The 21,939-nt window shown below is 41.0% G+C and overlaps 1 protein-coding gene across 1 annotated transcript in view; it reads right to left on the reverse strand.

Moving 5' to 3' along the window:
* smyd3 (SET and MYND domain containing 3) overlaps positions 1-21,939 on the reverse strand; it is a 163,720-nt gene that overhangs the window by 11,404 nt on the left and 130,377 nt on the right. Inside the window, exons 7-10 of the mRNA XM_018750344.2 lie at positions 17,443-17,545; positions 15,639-15,749; positions 6,177-6,264; positions 5,641-5,818 (exon numbers count right to left, since the gene is read on the reverse strand). Of these exons, the coding sequence (XP_018605860.1) occupies positions 5,641-5,818; positions 6,177-6,264; positions 15,639-15,749; positions 17,443-17,545 (480 nt within the window). The remainder of the gene's footprint in view (positions 1-5,640; positions 5,819-6,176; positions 6,265-15,638; positions 15,750-17,442; positions 17,546-21,939) is intronic.

Genomic DNA, 21,939 nt, shown 5'->3' on the forward strand with positions numbered 1-21,939 from the left:
CTTAAAGAATGTTCCTTGGTCTAAGTGAAAACAATGTATATTTGTTAAAGTGTCTGTGTAAACCTATAAGAGCACTATCCAGTCTGCTGTGTCACAGGAGGAAACAGCCATTTACATTTACTTAACTTTTTTTATATTTGCATTTATTCACCTAGCAGGGGCTCTTGTCCAAAGCGACTTCCAATGAACTCTATGTAGTGTTACCAGCCCAGACACCTTATTGACCAAGGTAACTTACACTGCTAGATACACTACTTACCCTGGGTCACTCATCCATACATCAGTGCAACACACACTCTCTCTGTCACTCACACACTATGGGTGAACCTGACCAGTATGTCTTTGGACTTAAAAGAAGAGGTCTAATTGCTTTAAAATTGATCCTTAATTACTCCTGTAAGGGCTGGTAGCTAATTATAGGACCATTCTATTTTACAACTTTAATGTCTTCCACTGCTTTACCACCACTTTTCTCAGGACTGCTGTTAAAATATGATGTAACCATTCCAGTCCTTAGTTCATAATGATAAGTAAGCATTCTCTTCAAGGATTCGAGATTTAACTCTGTACTTACGAATAACCAACACCCATATTAACAATCTTCATCTGCACACTGGGAACTTAACTAAGAAGTAACCTATGACAATCTATTATTACAAAGATGTCACCAATTTTTTTTCAGAAAATCCCCTTGCAAACCTTAATTCACAGCACTTCATACAAATACTGCAAACACTGTGCCAATGTCTTCAATCACGTTCATTCATAAGACGTTCACTCTTGCTTCATCACATTCCAGGAATACACTGACCCAGTCATAAATGGCAATACCAGTCAAGTGAATCATACTATTTCCACACTAAAGTGGGTCTAGTGGAAACAAACATCAACCTCTTGGTGTGGATGGGAAACGGGTTGCACTGTACCATATTTACTGTGTTTCTTGAAGGAACTCGTGGTACACCCTTACCTCCCACACTGATGGCTAAGAGAGCTGTGCTGTTCTACCACAAGGGTCTTTGCTTTGCCTTTCTGTTCTTTTTTTCCTTTGTTTTCACAGCCAAAGGCTGCTATTTTCTGTTGTTAAGTTCATAGAGTACTTATGTGTGCAGCATTCAGATATTATAGATGTTAAATATGGTAAGGAACACTTACTATTTCAATCCATGCAGTGATTAGGCACTCTAATGACTCAGATGTAGCAAGGTACATTATAAATTATAATAAACCACACATTTTTAATATAACTAATATAATATGTATGTGAAATTCAAAATCATATATTGATATTCAAGTAAGATGTTATCTGTTTGTTGATGAGGCATAGATGTTTGCATTCATCAGCTTTTCACATTACCCAGCTCATTTAGTATCTCTGAGTTTAAATTCAAATAGAATAACAGCAAAGTTAAAAGTGCAATGAAGAAAACTGTCCATCCATGAATAATGAACGAATAATGAATGGATACAATATTAGATGTAATTACTTAATATGTCATTGCAGATACATAGAGTACAGAGAAATGGTGATCTAGCATGAAATAAGTATTATGCCATTATTTTACTTATTTCAACCATTGTTGAATTTATTCATGGAAATTCAAAATAAATAAATGCATCTGTATGGGCTATAGCCAGGGGGAAGTAAAAAAAAAAAAATTAAAAATGCATTTCCCTGAAAATTCCATGGAATAAATTACCACAAAGGCGAATTACCAGAAGGCCGTATTATGTGGATGTGGACATATTATATTGTCCATAAATAATAAATACGGTGGCCCTTTGGTTACGCTACATGGAAAATGCCATGTATTCTGAAGGAGGATAATGCTTCATTCAAGATTAAAAGGATTGATTATGGACTTCAAGCGGCTTATTCAGTTACTTCCAGCCAGTGATAGAGGTGCTGTTCTCAGAAACCAGCGAAGATGGGAATGAGGGGGTCTGAGCAGGAGGTGCAGTATGTGTCTCTCCTTAGCCAGCTCTGCAGGAGAATGCTGGACCACTCAAAAACAAGGAATGTAACATAATGGAATGACCTGGGTAACTATGGAAAAGGCATGGAAAAAATCTGAACGCAAAATGCACTACGGTAGATCAAGGTTGGCAAATGTATTCGAAAATCACAAAGCTGAAAACTCAGAATGAGGAAGAATCCTCTAAAGAATGACCCAAGAAGGTAACTGGAACAGCAATCCGCTACAGCTACATTTATTCAATTAGCAGACAGCCCTAGATGCCCATGCGGAGCGCAGCAACAAACTGCAAAACATTTGGTGGATTACTGCTCCACGTGCACGCCTACACCAGCGGATGCGACGAACATCGACAATACAGATGGGAAACTTTGGCTACAAGAAGGCAATTTTTACAGCTTAAAGCTTGTCCTATGTTGCTAAAGATCTGTTTCTGATCATACGATAAACAAAGAAACAAACAAACAAATAAATTCAATGCGCTTTATCCCAATGCTACTTACAATGAACTGCCTACAATTGCTGATGCATTAAACAACTGCAAGATTCTCACTGGAACAATTCAGGCTAAGTACCTTAATCAGGGGTAGTAGAGCAGGAGGTGGGATTCAAACCTGCAACCTCCAAATGCAAAGGTGGTAGCACTAACCCTACGCTGCCCCTATACGAATGCCGGTTCTGAAAGAACTTTCATTAAAGAACAATCCCTTGATGGATCCAGGAAAATATTTGATTTTACTTTCATTCATTTTCTGCTTTATTGAAAGCAAATCATTTCAGAATAACTTGTTTTATTTCCTGGCAGAAACCATGGACCTTTGGTTTCCCTGCTCTGCAGTACAATGAGACGAGCAATACCTGTACTGAAGAGAGGAACCGCAGACTAGACTTGAATGACCTGACTGGTTACTGCAATTTGCCCGAGAATGGTATGTTCTGGACCTGAGTCTCAGTCGTGACAAGTGTGACACGAGACAGGAGTTCAGTTCCTCGTGCTTCAGAAGGTGGAGGGCAATTTAATTTGCGATACGGGGGTTTTAACACCTGCTGCGTTCCTCTGCAGGTTCATGCGGTCAGCAGAACCGTTCTCATATCAAAAGGACACGGCGGGGGGGGGGGCACGTCACAGAGAGCTCCTCGGGTCAGAACAAAGTGGCGGACAAATTAAGTCTTCTGCAAAAGTGGGGGGAGGATTGAAGAGCTGAGATGACAGGGTATAATTCTAGCCACAAACCGGCAAATGATTTCCACGAAAAAAAAGAAGATATTAGCTGTCAAGGTGCTGAGAAAGGGTTTCATCTGAAATGGTGTATTGACAAAAAAAGAAAGAAGGTATATAAAAAAAAAAAAAAAAAAAAAAAAAGAGAAAAAGCAAAGAAGAACTTCTGGAATTAAACTCTGGAAACTCCCCATCGCTTAAAGTGTACATCAATTATGACTTCGGCAGCACAATTTAGAAGCCATTCACACACACAAACAAAACTGAAAAGGCTTCACAGATCATTTCGCACAACTGTACTTTGAAAAGATATTTTAGTACTCCTACAAATATTGCTATCACACTGTAGTAATTAGAACTTTTCATATGAGATACTTTTTCCTTGCTTTATGCTCCTTTATAAAGCTATATTTACTAAAGGTATCAAAGATGTAAAGTGACACCTACTTGGCCGTGAAACCAGCCTAACTGTCAGCTGTAATCGTTTCTGTGAATATTTCTATTTTCTGTATTTTCTCAGATATTTTCTGAAAGTATATTTATATTCTATTTATATTCTTTACATAGAGATACACACAGCACATCTCCGAAAATTTGCACGAGGCAAAAAAATCCTGGAATGTAAACACTGAGTTTACTTTGTACCACTTCTTGATGCATTAGAAATCACTGCAGCTTTGCTTTCCGCAGCGTTTTCAGAGACACTAACAGTTTGGGATTTACCCTGAGGTTACATCCTATTCCCAGACAGACCAGGGCACAGAAGCCCCTCCGAACTGTTTATCGGCACACAAAATTAATTCCAAAAAGGAGAAGCGGAACAGCACGCGGCCGTGCCATGAAAGGGCAGCTTCCGTTAAGCCAGGGGATCTTAACCTGGGGTCTATGGACAATGCTATTACTACCTATGGCATAATTCTGTATTTTACTCCAGGCTACTATTTATTACATATTCTTTTTTGTTTTTGCCCTACACTGTATTCTGTATTTGTATGATGCATACAATTTAATTTTGTCATATTTGTGTAATGACAGAAAGCAGAAATGAATTCCACGTGAAGGGAATCAAATAAAATCAAGTGCCATATTTTCTCTGAATTTATTTTTGGACTTCATTCTCGGAGGGGTCCTTAGCTTTCATCGCTTACTGAAAAGGATCCGTGGCCTAGAAAAGGTTAAGAACCTCTGCTCTAACCTTGCCGGACAGCCTGGTGTCCAGTCCGGACCGTGTCATTTTGACAGTGGATTCCTCTCATCACTACAGACTTTCTACATCATGGACCTGCCGCGCTATTACGACCATTATTATTTATTTAGCTGGCACCTGTCCAATACGATCTGCTGGAGTGTTTCTGTCCTTTAAATGTCTCCGCAATCACATAAGATCAAATAAGTTGCATTGCGCTTATTGCCTTCTCTGCTATTCATAAACGGTGACTACACTAGAATTTTTCATATGCTCATCTTTGCCTGTTTTTCTGCCTTTTACGCCATGAGTAGGAGGCTATTAATCTTTTGAATTAATTACTGTACATAACTTAAAATAAAACCCACACGCTCGGAGCGGCCTTGCAAGAAGATACTGGTGAAAACAAGTCACAGCTGGAGTCGTGAGCTGTTTCTACAGCAGCGGGCAGGGATTCTGGGAAACCAGTCGTACATTTCACACAGGTCGATTATCGCAATTTAGAGGGAGACTTCCAACCCTGCAGATGTGAAAGTAGAACACTATAAAATAAAAAAGAAGCAAAAAGAAAAGTTCCTCATTATGTTCTGGGATTGGTTTCCATAACACAGTAACATCGCATTAGAACAATAAACCCGAAAAAAAATCTGGCTCTCCTGCAACTTGCAAGGAGTCTAAAAAACAAGATTCCGTTTCTGAATGGCACGCGCGAGTTGCACACCAGTCGGCCGGCCCATTTTAACAAGAGCACAATCTTTGGGCACGAGCTGTAAATCGCACTCTGCGGCATCCCAGTGTTAAAGGCCCGCTGTGTCCCAGGCGACGCAAAAACGCAAACGTCCCATCCGCAGCGGGATCTGGAAACTCGGCTTTCAATTTGCACCTCATTTGCGGCGTTCGCAGATCGCCAGCCTCGTGGCTGCTCTAATAAGGAGCAGCACAAGAAGAAGCAAACTGCACCCATTTCACGGACGGTTCAAACGACAGTTCTGAGTTTTGAAATAATGTTTTTGTGGTTTTTTTTTTTTTTTTGTCATTATGAGCAGATACGACAAAGGAGCTCTGATGAAAATTATTTTTCTTTGAAGAGTCCCTTCTTAAAAGTAACACCACTGAGCAGAGCAGGCAGATTTAGATTGGTAATTATTTGTGTTTGTGGTGAATGGCTAAAGCTGTGGCTGTCCATGACACACGCACACGCACAGTTTCTACAGGATGGGACTAAATGGCAACAACACAGACTCATAGGCTGAACTCACCTGTACGGTTCCAGGGTCCTGGTCCCATATTCCAAGGCTCGCTCCCACTGGCCCAAGTTGACGCAGGCGTCTACGGCCAGGTCCAGCAGCCGGAGGGCGTACACGTTGCGATCCGGGACCGCGGTCCCCCTGCAGTCACCCAGGAGGGCCTGGCACTGCCCCAGGAGCTGCTTCCACTCTGTCATTAGGAGCAGTCAAGGACTTCTTCGAAAGGGAAAAAAGTCCAAATATCCCTGCAAGGTGCTGTGGCCTGGAGGGCGTGAGAACAAAGTAAGAATACGTGCTGTGTTTGTGCTGTCAGCTCCATGCTGTCAGGGGCTCCTGGCAGGGGGTGAGGGCTGAGGGAATCTTTCAGGAGGTGAAACTCGATGGCCGAGGGCGGCCAAGGTTGCAAGCTGTACGTTAAGAGGTACGCCTTGCCCGGGGCAGATGCACCTTTTGTCGACAGCTTGACTGAAGCAGATTTTTGCAGGCCTGGGGGTCTACGGAAGGCCTGAGGGCAACAACCTTGGACCCGGGAGGCTGCAAAAGGATACGACATTCGGATTGTAGCTGCTCCATGCGGGGGATGGCGTCGCAGAAGTGCCTCCACACCACCTCATCTCCCGCCAGCATGTCTGCATCCTGATCACAAAAATGGGAAAATAATTGTTAATATTTCAAATGAGGCCTCGGTCCAAGGCAACTTACTACGTCAGGTTTGTATAATAAACTACTTAGGATTACCGACCGACCCATTTATACGCCGGGTAATTTTTTGCTGGGTCAGGTGTATTTAAGGTAAGTACCTTGATCAAAGGTACCACGGCAGGAGAATGGATTTGAATCCGGAACCTTCTGACTGCACAGTGATCGTTGTAGCCGCTGCACAACTTGCTGTCACAGGATACAGTTGACAAAAAATTAAATTGGTGCTAAGTGTATATGTGAGTATGGGTGTTACACTGCTGTGCTCTACGATGGGTGAATGACTCAGTGGGGGAGGTTATTGCTGTATATCCAGAACTAAAAGTCACACTGGATAAAGTTATAAGCTAAACACTACTCAGTAATCATTCAAGTTGCTTCAAAAAAAAAGGGTCTGCAAAATGATAAAACGTAAGTCCAAAAACACACACACATACACAGAAATTCAGGGAGTATCCAGGAACAATAAATTCACACATGAATTTTTCCATGGCTGCTGAGAGTGATTAAAATCATCCAATTTGCCTGACTGAAAGTTCCACACTTGCTCATAAGAATAATCTCTAAACCACTTGTTTTGTGATTCTTCCCTTTTGATTTTCAAGAAAACGTTTGAGAAATGGATTTTCTTTAACGCAACACAGACTGACGCTTACTTATTATAAATGCTTTTAATCAAAGCAATCATGCAACGAGTCAGCGGTGCTCATTAGTTGTGGAAAACAATTACAATTTGTAAATTTGTTAGAAGGTATTGCTTCTGAATACCAGAAACATCGTAGATGGCGCACACTTGTAAAAGACACTCACTGAGGCTTGAGACAGCATTACTTGCCAACAAAATGCACCAGTTCTTGCAAATGAGTGAAATCACAGATTCACACCAATTTGCTCATGTTTAAGCTGCTATGATTAGACCACAACACCAACAAGTGAGGAAAAGGTAATTTTCACAGACAATAATTATAACTAACATTTGTAAAAGCTGGAAATTCAGAGGACGAATACTGCAGACGCAACTTGGAATGACGCACGAACAAGAGAAAAAAATGCAAATAACTAAAGGAAGAAATGGATAATGACTGAATATTTCTTCAGTTATTCAGCACAAAAAAACACAGACGACTTATCGCAGTTAGTTTTTGGCAAACCTCTGGGTTAGGATGAGTCGTCTCTGCATTAATAAAATTAAGAAGTTGCTAGAAATAGAGCTGAGATCTTCTAAAAGGTATGTTTGGGTTTTTAGCTCATTGCATGCATGTTATCAGCCTGTGATGCTGGCAATTTGAAAACAGCTTTATTAGCTGATACAAATTATCATAATGCATTCATCTAGAGTGATTCAAAAGTTTACCAGTTTGTACCACTACATTTTCATGGGACCAATTTGAGTTAAGTACCTAGCTCAAGGGTACAAATATAGGGCCCCTCCTGAGACCCGAGATGGCAACTTGCAGGTAAGAAGCTCTTAACTGCTATGCCGCCTACTGCCCTATTAGATTTGGGTAAGTGTAGTCAAGTCAAAGTTGACTCTTGGTGACCAATGATGTGATTTTCATGGCAGGGGAGGGGACATAAGAAGTTTACCATTGCCTTCTTTCTCACTTGTCTTTGGATTGTGAACAAGGGGAGAACATGTCATCTCCAAACAGACAGAGCTGGATTCTAATCCCAGATGTGAAACCACAGACCAGGAGCTGTGACGCATCAGCACAACTCACTGCGCCACCATGCTGCTTATAAGAGCTGCCCTGCTCCTTAGGAACATCATACAAGACCAGCTTGGCACCTGATGTCGACATATCAGCTGCTGAAAAGAGGCTCGAGGGGAAGTCACTGGAAAGCAAAGAGTCAACGCCAATAACCGAGCGAGTCAAACTATATGAGAAAGGTTGTAAGGTGCTGCCTATGACAACTACCAAGCAACGTGCATCCCTTCCGAGCAGTTTCGGTCATGGTTAAAGTACTATCACTGAACCTGTGAAAAGCACAAGTCTGTTCCCCTCAATGCCCAGAATGAAGAGGTGAAGATCTGAAACAGCAGTGAACACCTCATGGTGCAATTTCATCTTGAGTGTCATTAATGTCTCCTGGCTAAGAGTGGCAGCCACCCAAATGAAGCCACTTTACTGCGAGATGAAAATCAAGTCTTTTCAGGTATGTCATGCTCTTTCTCCTTACTGAATTGCATCATTCAGTCTCTCGGTTCTGCAGTATTTATTTGCTGCCTCTGTAGTGGGATTCACCGAGGAGAGACAAATGCAACAACACAACACCGCAAGCTAAGCTGGCAACCATTATCCATGATCATATGCATTACCAGAAAACGGTAACAAACATCAAAGCGAAACACTCTCATGGAAGACAAGTCGCTCAAATCTTTTTCTTTTACTTTATCCTCTGAAAAGCTATTGCATTGTTTGCAGTGTTTCTATCAAACAGAGAAGATGTGTATTTGGGTCCCAGAGCACCTTGAGTTGAACGGATAACTGTCAGAATGTGAAAGTGCAGGCAAAATCAAAGGCGATGATGTTGAACACGTTGGCGCAACCATACCCGCAGCGTGCAGCTCAAGCAGCACCATCCCTCTCAAATATTGGATGCATTAGGTTCACTAACACGCTTCGTACACAATGACCAAAATAAAATACAATCCTTCCAATCTGTAACAGACATTTTCAAATAGGTGGTAAAATGGCATGCAGTTGGAGGGCTTGAGTTCAAATCCCTTCTCTTGCTGTAGTAGCCTTGGGTCAAGATACTTACCCAGAAATGACACAGTACAAATTAACCAGCGGTATAAATGGGTAAATAATTGTGAACTGCTTAATGTACGAACATTTTTAGTCACCTAGGACAAATGCATCAGATGAGTAATTATTAATAAAAATGTGATTACTACACGTACAAAACAAACGACTACTACTGCTACTGAAAACAACAGCAACAAAATTACTTCAACTGTGAACAGTCAAGAGTAACTGTCTCATTCTTTATTTACATATGTGTTTAACACTGATGAAAACCTTAGCTAATGAAATGAGAGGGTATTTTACAGGCAATACTGCGGAACTCTATTCATGAAAAAATGGACTCTAAATGTTTGTGAAGAGTTGCTGTCAGTACGTCAATTAAAACATCCTAACCCTCATGTGAACTTTATAGGGTTCGATTCACTCTTTCAGAAATGCTGATGCTACTGACCAAAAATTGCTGGCTGACAGTTTCGTTCAACGGCCAAAGACAAATGCTTCACGAAACTTGCATGTGGACCATGTTTTCATGAGTACTTCATAAACATTCAATAATAATACAGTACAGGGTTAATGAAGGTGCCATGAACATCTGTGATGGGTCTTGATTGCCTTACCTATGGAATTTATGGAATCTTGCAACAAATGTTGGCATCCTCAGATTTGCATGTGTGTACACCTACTTTTCCTGGAAATTTACAACAGCGAGCAAGGAACTCAGAGAAGATTACATGGATCTAATCCTTTGCATTCTGTCCAGGGAGCTGAGGAGTATATCTGCCGCATTAAATGCCTGCAAGAAAAAGCATTTCACCTCTCATCTGCATGTGCTGAATACTTACCTACGGACTGCCAATCATGTCAAAATACAGCAGTAAACATATTAATGCTAAAAATCTGGGTTAATGCATTTTATTTCACAGCAATTTGTGAGGTACGTGATCAAGACCTGGTTCAGGTGAGCCTACCGTTCATTTACAATACTTCTTTAGGAGACACATTGGAGGCAGTTAAGTTGGTGACTATTTTTGTGGGGTACTAGGGGAAAAAAAAATCCTTTTGCTTCATGACCAACATTTTAATTGCTTGCCCGTACGTCAAAACCCATTTCGTATTTTTAGCAACCCTTGATAGCCATGAAACAGCCTTGGAGCATGAAATTATACCTCCAGTTGTACCTCACACGAGATGACATGAAGATGAAATGAGAAGTTTGCTACTTGCTGCAGCCTCAACTGAATATGCAATTGCCCATTAAACAAAAACAATAAGAGAAGTAATTATGTTTTATAATCTCACACTTTTAGCTGATCAGTTTGATTAACCTGTATGATCACGTTTTAATAAAAATGCTACTGTTTTCTACGGTTTGTACATTTCTGTGTGGTGTGTATGATGCAGTACAGGAGTATTTGCTATAGTTTTTCTAAAATGTACCACTTATGGATAGTGCCTTCCACCCCACACTTCTTTGGGGTGGTTTTGAACAAGGGCTATACAAAATATGCAAAGTAAAGTGATGTCAGTATGTCTGTCAGTAGTACATCTTCAAAACACATCATTCTTTTCCATTTCTACAACAAAGGACAGGTATTATAGTAAAGGAAGGGTATCTGTCGTATCTGTTAATCTCACACTGCAGGCTGACTCCAGCACGAAACTTGCTTTCCAGACAAACTGACAGCAACCTGTGATGCTGGGTTTCTTCCCTGGGATGTCGTAAATACCCCAATTCTCACGTCACATGTTGTCAACAGGAGGTCTCGGAAACGTTAACAAACTTGCCCGTGGTCCGCGGACTTCTCGACCCCCTGCCCAAGGTCAATCCCAAAGCTCCAATTTGTGAAGCAGTCTGGTGAGATGTCTGCAGCGGCAGCAGCGGTTTCCACACAAACAATGCCATGAGGAAAGCCGTTTCAGATATTCTCCGACTTCTGACACACGGCACACGACCCATTAGCCTCCTGTGTGACACTCCTGCTGACCTCCTTCCGCTTCGTACCGTTCATCGGCATCGCCGCTTAGTAAACGCGGAGAGGAAAATGCCCGTCTGTTTTTCGGCAGATGGGGCCAGATCACATCAACCTATGACCACAGACCAGAGATGTTCCACAGCTCTCTCATCAGAGTCTGCACATGTTCACTGCAAGGTCCGGGCTGCACGCCGAGCTCTAATGAGCCCACCCTCCGTGCCTTAATGAACAAGGGTGAAGGAGAGGCCAAAGTGCGCTTCCTCCACTGGAAGTATCACCTGAAGTTCAGCCTGGGGTTGACTAATGGCTTGAGTCAGAGCTCAGATTCACATGCATGCGGTCCGCAGGATACAGCAACATCTACCTGATGTTCAAGAGCTGCATTTAACACATGGGACTGTTTACTGCTCATTCCCCTCCTCCTTACACATACCTGGCAGCAGGTAAAGTAGTGGTTAGAATTGCTGTCTTGCACTCAAAGCACCCTGGTTCGGATTCCACCTCCTGCTGTAGCACCCTTGAGCAAGATACTTACTCTGAATTGCTCCAGTAAAAATTACCCAACTGTACAAAGGGGTAAATCGTCATAAGTAACACTGTAAGCTGTTTCTTTAAAAAGATGTGAGCTAAATCAATACATAGTGAAATAAGTAAAACACATTAATCATGAAAAACATTGAAGGTTTATAAAATTAGAACAATAAACAAGTAAAAAATATATATATAGTAAGATTGCGGTGTCTTCATTTTAGGAAGAGCAACGTTGCACTTTCAATCCAGCACTAAAGCTCTGCAGACTGCGACGCAAAAGCCCGTCCCTCTATGTCCTCCCGGCTAATAGTGAGCTTTGAAGAACTGCAAGAAGCAAGCAATACAGATTTCAGCTGTGGAATAAAAAGGTTTAAATTTGCGTAGCTTAAGGTCGCATCCTTCAGTACCTGAGGAAATAACGGTGAAATACACTGAATGGAAGCGCGGATTGGTTACACGGGTGCCATCCAGAGACGTGTAAAGCGATACCCATCGCAAGAGTCGCAAAAGCGACTACGCGCCAAGGCACAGTCTTCCATTCGCTTCAAAAACCTCCTTGGAGAAAACTGTGTTTACTGCATGTGTCTGTGAGCACATCTAAAAGTCAATTGTTTAAAAAAAAAAGTCTGCAGCATTTTTGCTATTGTTATGACTTCTTTAAAAACAACAATCCAGTGATACTGATCCAGTTTGGTCCAGTGATACTTGGGGGACTTTGTTTAAATCTACAGCCGAATGCAGTTCCACATATTATAAGGCAATTAAATGGTAGACCACAGTCTCCCTCTAGCATGAAAGTTAATACATACCCGCCCTCCCCCCTTGATCCCTCGTGACCCTGCCCCACCCCCACCCACTCCACACTGACTCTCACAGTGGGCAGTAAAGTCACGGCATGCAACATGTACAGTCATGAGCCGCTGGATCATTATCTCTGTCATCATCGTGGCGATTATTCCTGAGCATGCAGGCCTTCACACATTCTGCCTGTAATTATTCCCTCTGTCATCACCTGTCCCAGGATGCACTTGAAGTGGCTAACACACAATGAGGGACATTGTTCCAGGGGCAACGGGCAAAGGCGCTCGAACCGCAAGTACGCCCGTGCGAGGAGACTAGGAGGCATAACGAGATGAGCGTGTGGGCCGTCGTACTGAAATATGCAGCATTTCAACGGAGTGACTCTTTCCCGAAAGTGAGCTCGTGTTCATCACTAGCTTCGCAAATGCAGTCAAAATCACACACACACACAGAGTCTGAAACTGCTTGTCCCAAGCGGGGTAGTGGCAAACCGGAGCCTAACCTGGTAACACAAGGCGCAAGGCTAGAGGCGGAGGGGACACACCTAGGACGGGACGCCAGTCCATCGCAAGGCACCAAAACGGCACTCGAACCCCAGACCCACCAGAGAGCGGTCAAAATCACTGCTTTTCAAATTTTCGAGAGCAGCTGAAGACAATGGAAAGAACTAAATACCTCAAAGGTTGGACAAAACTTGAGAAGGTGCCACAGAGGGAAGAAGAGTTCTGCTGTACATCAATAGTGGTTTACTAACTGTAGCTGCACAACTTGACTGCACTCTGTGGTCTCTGCTGAAATACTTTTAAGCTGCATTCCCTAACAAGAAAACATTTATGCATTTAAATAAAACATGTATGCAGTAGAGGAGGTGGACATTCTTTTTATCTGCATTGCTTGTGTATTTCTCATCTCTAAGTACGCATGGTTCACATAAACGAAACAAACAGTCTGATTCATGTAGCCTAATGTGAGGTTTCACATCCTTTTCATCTGCTACGTTGCTTGTGTATTTCTCATTTCGATAAGTACGCCTGGTTTACATAAACAAACTGTCTGATTCATGTAAGCTAATGTGAGGTTTCTGAGTAAGCAAGCAAAGAACTCATTTTGACCCAAAAGTGATAAAGTGGATCATCAAGGCTGCCTTGTGTTATTCACAGTTTTCAAAAATGGAAAAAACACAGCCAATGAAAAAGGTTGAAGATTCTAATTTAACTGAATCCTAAAGTCTGCAGTCCAAATACTAGATATTGGCTGGAGCATTTTCATATTTTCTCAAAGAATTTTATGTAACACTGCAACATGCATCAGCAACTGAAGACGACCAGCAGATCCTTGTGTCCCCACTGATATGGACACAAACCAGGCCCAGTTCTGGACATGGACAGTCTACTCCATCACTGAGAGCAGGTCTCCAGTTTTCACAGGTGGGATTTGGGCCTCTTCTTCTCTTCCTTTATACTAAATGACCACATTGTTAACCTTACTAAGAAAAATCACCTTGCTCATGGAGTGAATTTCAGTAAAGGTGCTCAAACCTTGAGAAGAACTCACTTTTACAGAATGTCCATTTCAACACTGTCTACAGGGACGTTCATATGTCTACAAGCATGATATTAGGCCTCACTAAGAATGTACCTGTCATGCAAAATGAAATCCTTGGTCGCCTCTCAGTGAAAAGAACACGCAGCTTAATTTTGGCAAAAATCAGCTGAAATCTCTCCAAAGGTCACTCAACTTCTACAAGAAAATAGCCGTTGGCCCAAGCGTAACTTCATCTTCCTTCACGTTCCTCTCCTTCTCAATGTGTTGGATGCAGATCGTAACTAGTATCAGGTGCTTCTGGACTTCATGATCAGGCCAAGCAGGTGAAGACTACTGTTATCTTGGGGGCCATGTAAATCAAATTAAAATCCTGATGTTCTACAAATATATCACATCATATGAACATGAGACTGGACTGGGTTACAAATACTGAATGCTGGTATGACACATTTTATAAATGCAATTGAATTTTTTCAGATATTGCTGCACTACAAAAATTAAAAATGAGGAAATGCATGATCACAGGCCTCAAATACTCAAATACTCAAATACTCAAGTGTTTTTGTTCCTTTTCCTGCCTTCAACTTCCTGTCAGTTTGACTTTGGAATTGTCACATCTATCAGCACTCTCTGGCCATAACGTAGCAGAAGAGCCACTTCCATCACAGAAGGTCATGAAAAGGAGCTCGTAGCTCTGTAGCTCTTTGCAGCATTAGCCTCACCTCGCTCTTGGCAACAGCTCAAGCTCTACAATTTGAAAGCAAAATGGTGATGCTTCTCATATTCTGTTTTTCATCATGAAAAGGTAAATCACAATCGACTACATCTGAATATCAACATGTTGCCGCGAATATAGATCTCATCTTTCTTACGCAGTACACATACAGTAAGTCACTATGATTCAGCTACAAGACAAAAAAAAGTTGAAATACCCTGAAGAAAACAGAAAATAAACACACAAATATCTTAAGACACATGCTATTCCCAGTCAAGTACATCTTTTAAAAAAAGGAACGCAGAAAGAGCTGTTTGTCACAACACTTTTGACGTCTGATTCAACATAAGGCAACATCTCCGGCACATGCTGACAAAATAAAAGCTTTCTCGGTCTGAAGCTTGTAGAAAACTAGTCCTGCAGAATCAGACATGACTCACTTAAATACTCTACGTGGATACTGAAAAAATTCAAGAACGATCCAACGATTTAGGAAGTACAACGCACACGACGGACACAATGCAGTAACGTAATTTGCAGCTATGGAATTGCACCCACGCCAGGAGAGGCCCCTCTCACCAGCGTCATCTGCGGAAGCAGGGATGAACCTAGATTAAAGACTCAGAGAGGACACGGTGGTGAGAGTACTGGGGAGATGGAGAAGGTGCAGGTGATGGACGGAGTCGCCGATTGCTGCGGACATCGGGAGACACGCATGACAGCAGCAGGGGGATGACAGCAAGCAGAAAACAAATGTGTGTGAGACAGACATGCAGGTGAGTGAAGATGTTTTGTGTGTGTGTGTGTGTGTGTGTGTGTGTGTGTGTGTGTGTGTAAGGAAAGAAAAGAGCTGGACGCAGCAAAAACGTTGGGACAAGAAGGAAAACCGTGACGAGGACAGACGGCAATAAAGAGAGTCCCGTGACTGAGAAAAGCAGAAGCCCGACAAAAGGTAACTGTGAAGAAAGGTCTGCGGTCAAGTGACCCGCTCACCTTGTCAGCTGTGGTGCAGCGAACACACTTGCACAGGAAGTGGTATTGCTTCTGGAGTTGCCTCTTCCTGTCCTCGCTCGGCATCACCACGTCTATGTAGCTGATCGTGAGCTGAGGGAACGAAACGCGTAGCAAAAGGGACAAAGATTAACATAGATATGGGTACCTTAAATAGGGATTCCTGCAAAATATGCCATTAATTCCAGAACTGAAATAGTTAGCTTTTCAGTTTGTTTTTAATTATAGGGTGGAGTGAGTGGCGTAGCTGTTACAGTCGTCACATTGCAATTAAAGGACCCAGGGTTCAAAACACCACTCATGGTGTAACACTTTGATCACGATACTTAACTTATATTACTCCAGGAAATATTGCACAACTGTATGAAAGCAGTAAATAATTTGCATGCATCTTAGTGTATAAAATGTACACCGCAAGCCACCTTGGACCGAGCAATATGAATATAAATTTTTCTGTGGCAATTAATCAGCTTTTCCCTCTTTTGAAACTGTAAAGCAAATGCAATAAAGAAAGAGCATGATAAAATGTAGAAATATGCAACAATAGTTATTGTAGTAGGGGGGGTGCGTTGGCGCAGCGGGTTTGACTGGGTCCTGCTCTCCGGTGGGTCTGGGGTTTGAGTCCCACTGGGGGTGTCTTGTGATGGACTGGCGTCCCGTCCTGGGTGTGTCCCCTCCCCATCCATTCTTACGTCCTGTGTTGCCGGGTTAGGCTCCGGCTCCCCGCGACCCCATTCAGGACAAGCGGTTTCAGACAATGTGTGTGTGTGAATAGCTATTGTAGTGGTAATTGAAATAATTCAGTAGTTTTGATTTTATAAGGCCATAAATTTCCCAAATCACTGCAATGGGGAAACAGACCATACAAATGCTCACATTACAGTGTCGGTGTAAATCCAGGTATTTCCGATGTTTTGTACTGCTCTTTCGACACTGAACATGCATCACCTGCTCCATTCTCATTACAGCACACATATGGAATGTGCTCTCACCATTTCTCACTACATTCTCCTCCGAACAGGATGTCAGGAAGAGGATCTAGTGTGGTCAAATGGAATACAATACTTTTAAATTAAATTGTAACACAGAAAGTTAAAACGTATAGGAAAAACGCACCTCTTTATCGCTTAAGAATACAGTAACTCATAAATTAGTCTCCCAGAACTGAGCTATCCCTGCGTGCTACTTTCAGCACTTCATATTTAATACTGAATTAATCTAATTCTTGTAGTTTATTTAACGATGTCTGCAGAATATACTCCGCTGGGACCTGCTTACAAGAGGCGCAAATGCTCTTCACTCAGACTGCACAAAAACCTGTTTTATTTGTTCAAGCACAATTTAGAACTAAGCAACTGCATTAAACATAAAGCACAACCAGTGCATTTCCTTCCATCCTTCCATCCGTGTCGACCTAAATAGTTTCTGAGCCAAGAATACTATCAGGGACAGCCTATAAAAACCATAATATGAATAATCAGTAAGCCTTAAACAGCGAACCTTATTTTATGAGAATTCGGCAGAGATATTTAATCTCACAACCTGACATAAGTGTTCTGTCCAGCAGGTGACAGGTTGAAGAACACAGGAGCTGGAGGATTCTTGTGAAGAGAGCATTCTGGTTGAGAAAGGCCACCTTAACTGTGGAGAAGAAAGCCTCTCCAGCCATTCCATTTTACGTTGACCTTTTATACGTCGCACCCACGGTAGATGTGGACGAAGCATTATGAGACCAGAGTGGCAGCGTAGGATTTAGCGGATTCGGCTGTAGGAAGGGGCGGTTCACCTCCTCCAGGGCCTTGATCTCCTGGATGGCCCTCAGGTGAAGCTGGACTCCCTCAAACATCACCACGCAGTTGGGCTTGCAGTCGTGGTTCAGCAGGGACATGCTAGAAGGTGTAAATAAAGAGCAGGCAGGGAGGCAAAGATTGAAAGCGAGAGGGGGCAGAAAGAGGGAGGAGGAGTGCGCGAGAGAGAGAGAGAGAGAAGAGAGACAAAAATTAGTAACACTGTATAATCATGCATGTACGCCTGACTGGTTACACCAGGGTGGTGCGGACTGTAAACTCTGTAAATTACAAATTGTGCTGCAGTGCTGCTGATTTATGAATAAAATTCCTATTACTAAAATATGGCCTTTTTATGTAAAACAAGCGCTGTACTCCCCACAGCAAACAAGTGCATTCATAATAAAGGATTACATCTCATCCGGAGAAAAACAAAATCTACAATTTTCTCCGATGGCTTTAGCTGTCTGGTTTTTGCAGAATAATGCTTCTCTGGAAAGAAAAAAGAACAAGAGGACTGGTGCAGAATGTAATTTAAACACAGTACATTTACATCTTATTTTACATAAAGACATGACAGCAAAAATTGTCACTTCAGTGTCTTCAAGTATTTCAATCTGGAGTTCTAATTTGATAAGTTTAATTGGTTAGGATTTCATTTTTGAACCTTGGCATAAAGCTTTCCTCCTCTGCAAAATGCGTATTATTTAAATTTTTTTAATATAACACAATTGGCACATCAACTGAGCTTCTGTTTCAATAAAGAGCAGCACCACCTTGGCAAGAAAAGCAATGTCTTAGAAAAAAGGATGACATGACTTCTGAGTAGCATGTCAACAGCAGAACTAGAAAAATATGCTTCCAAAATGTTCAAAAAATGGTTTAAAGCAGAGTCACCTGCAGTATTTACCCCACAATACTGAAAAATCAACAGACTGATGGTCCTCAGTCCTGGTCCAGGTCAAGTGCTAAGAGCAGCTTTTTTTTTTTTTATTTCAGCATTATATTGAATCAACTGTAACTGTTCATGTAATAAGCATCATGATTGAAAATGTAGGAAGCTGAATGTGTCAAATGAAGATTTAGCTTTGATAAATTAAGTGTTAAGGAGAAGCCATTAATGTTAAGTCCATCTATAGCCTGTTCAGGAGGGGAAAAGTGGATTCTTTTTTCTAGCAGACTGAAGCAGGTTCGCTCACAGCACTGCCCTGTATTTTGCTCCATCCATTCTTCTTTCTATGGTATTAAAATTCCCAGTCCCTGTGGGTGACAAGCAGCCCCACAGCATGATGCTGCCAGTACCAAACTTCATTATGTGGATGGTGTTTTTAGCAGTATAGGCAATTATAAGTTTACAGCACACATAACACACTGCTAGCAGGACAAAAACCCCTAAACACAAAGCCAAAGTAACAATGGAATGACCAAAGAAGAGTAAGATGAATGTCTTACAATAGCCCAGTCAAAATCCTGATCCCAATCCAATCAAGAACCTCTGGCACTATTTGAAAATTGTAGCTGACAAGCATCATCATATAAGAATGGGCCATAAACCACTAAAGCTGGTCCATACTTACCCCAAAAGACCTTAGCTGTTACTACAGCAAAGGGTGACTCTGCAATAATTTGTGGGGTTTCAGCATATTTCAGTTCAATTTTTCTTCAAAATATTTTCTAAAATTGTGTCAAATTAAAATAACAGATTCAGGTTTTTGAAAAAAAATAGAAAGTGTCAGTGAAAATGAAAAAAATTAAAGATTTGGTTAAGGGACTGAATACATTTTGAAAGCCTTATACACGTGCACTTTACAAAGCAATAAGCACACATTCTCTGATCTGAGTGTTAACACTCATTCATCCAACGGCTCAAACACATTTAATTAAAAGCTTCCAACAATAGAAGATGTGACTGAAACCAGGATTGAGAATTACTGTGTTAGTAGGTTAAAGACAAATACATATTGGCATATACCTGCATGCTCCATTGTTTTACATGAAGGCAATAATGTGCAAAAGATTTTTATTTACAGTGTGTTCAGATCAAACTAAGGTTCCAGGTAAAACCAGACAGCCTAGTTTCTATATTTAAAATCTAGTGCAATGTTTTCAAGTGAACTTCTGTCATCTCAAATGAGCATCTCATTCGTGTAACATGAAATCTCAGTTTAGATGAGCATACTCCACCGAAATCAATAACAACAAAAATGGAAATATACTGTTGCAATCCTACAAACTAATGAAGTGATTCTTCAGTTAACTGTTAGTTTTAAGTGTCATTCTTAAAGGCAAACTGTGAGTGCCTGTGATTAAGAGAGAAGGACATGACGAAAGCGAATGTTGCAATGGATCAGTAGGCCTACCGTGAGTCAATAACAGCACAGGATGTGATATAATATTAAAAATGCGACAAGTTGGATGTAAGATATAAATGAAATAAACGTGCTTTGACAATGAAACTAAAAAACAAGGACTCAGGATTACTTCAAATTCTCGCCAAGTTCAAAGGCAGCAGCTCTAACCACTGCACCTCGTGCTGTTCCATTATAAATTACACTTATTATAGTACATTTGAGCAGAAGAAGGAAATAGCTGCCGGACGGACTCGTACTGCACCTTCCATTTGGAGCGTCACAGTTGCTGAAAATAAAGAGTGGTAATAATGTGTCAGTTACAGTAAGTGTCACGGAGATAACTGCTTTGAGAAAGGCCTTGGTATGTTTTGATGGTTTTTTCCAGTATTAGCCATGGCCAATTCTAATTTCTCCCTTCAAAGCATGATACTCAGACGAACTCGTGATGAATCCCAGTGACCTGTCCCACCCAAGTGAACACGGGTCAAATAGAATTTGCCAGGGCCTTCCTTTACATTGGATAGCATGACACCACAAACATTTGAATCAGACTTTTCATTTTAAAGCCTAGTGGTTGATATCTGGGACAAAAGCAAATGTATTTAATTGTGTTTTATTGCATTGCAACTTACAATGTCACTTATTTATAGAGCAGAATTTTTTGCTAGAGCAATTTGAGGTTCAATTTGCAATAAGAACCTCAGGACTATTAAAGAATGTACACCCTGAGACTTGAACCTTTAAGTCATTTTTCTGATTTCTTAGCCATTCTAGGATTTCATGAATACACTCATAGCTCACAATACACAATAAGAGGATTTTATTATCGGTTAAATCAGGGAGGAATTTTTTATGCAGCTTTTATGCATCCAGTCATGTTCACACAAAAGTTAATTAAAGGTGACATTTTCAATTTAAAAGAAACTGCAATTGACCTTGTTTGATGCATTACAATAACACTATGACAATTCCACAATGAGGCATTCGATAACCTTATGCTAAGTGCGGGACACGAAAAGTTCATAAATAAACACCATTGTCCTTGCCTGCTGGAAGTGCCACTATTTCAGCTAATTAAGCAGGAAAATAACCTACTGACTTATTTTAATCTTACCTTAATGCTTCGGAAGTAATTCTCCGGGCTTTGCCAACAAATTAGTCTTGTTTGTCACGGTCTACTTCAGATTCAACATTACAAATGAACTCTTCCTGTTAGACTGTCGGCCACCCTGGATTTCATAAACACAATGTTGCCGTCTCATGGGAAAAGCAATAGTACAATTATTTATTCCAACTGTGACATTGTCCTTCTTAGACTTCAGAAACAACAAGCGTTAATACCAGCTTTCCCGCTCTTTCTTATTTCTAAGCAGCAAAACAAACGTGCCTGACAATTATAGCTAAATTCAAAATAGTAATTGCGTTTTTCAGCATCGATCTCTTCTGCTAAATGTTAGCTAAACATAATCCTGAAGCTCAGGCTCATTGGAGGTTGCTGTTTACGGTTGTTTGATGGTTCAATGACAGGCAGGAGGTGACGCCACAGTGATACAATGACGGCCCACACAATGAGCAAAAGGCTACAAAACCGCAGTACTGTAGTCACAATTAGAAAAGACAGCAAAATTTTCTGGTAGTGCTCATAATACATGAAAACATTCTGAGTATTTACCGAAAGTACCCTAAGAAATAGCTAGGCTGGTTTAAGAAGCTACAGGTCACTTATTAGTGAAGTCATTAACAGCAAGAATAAATTATTCATACTGATAATATATTTTATTCAACAGCAAAATTAAAGAAATAATGCATTATCCATGAATAAAAATATTAAGAAGAATCAAGAGACATTATTGCTGTACAACTAATTTAATATGTTAGCTTATTAGGAAAACATTAGGAACAGAAAGTCTTATCTGTCACTTCAAAAATTAGTTTTCAGATAGTAATTCTATTGGAGGTGGCAATATTCATGAGTTATGTCAAGAATCCGTCCACTTCTAAAAATTAATTTAAAACTTTGGATAAATAACCTTTTTAGTCATAGTTGAATTTGAAATGAAAGGGAATTTATAAATAAGATTTTTTTAAAGAGAACATTTTAGAAAGGGAAGTAAAACTAATTATATGAAAAAGGAATTTTCAAAA

The sequence above is a fragment of the Scleropages formosus genome, chromosome 15, assembly GCF_900964775.1.
Source record: "Scleropages formosus chromosome 15, fSclFor1.1, whole genome shotgun sequence".
NCBI classification, from domain to species: Eukaryota; Metazoa; Chordata; class Actinopteri; order Osteoglossiformes; family Osteoglossidae; genus Scleropages; species Scleropages formosus.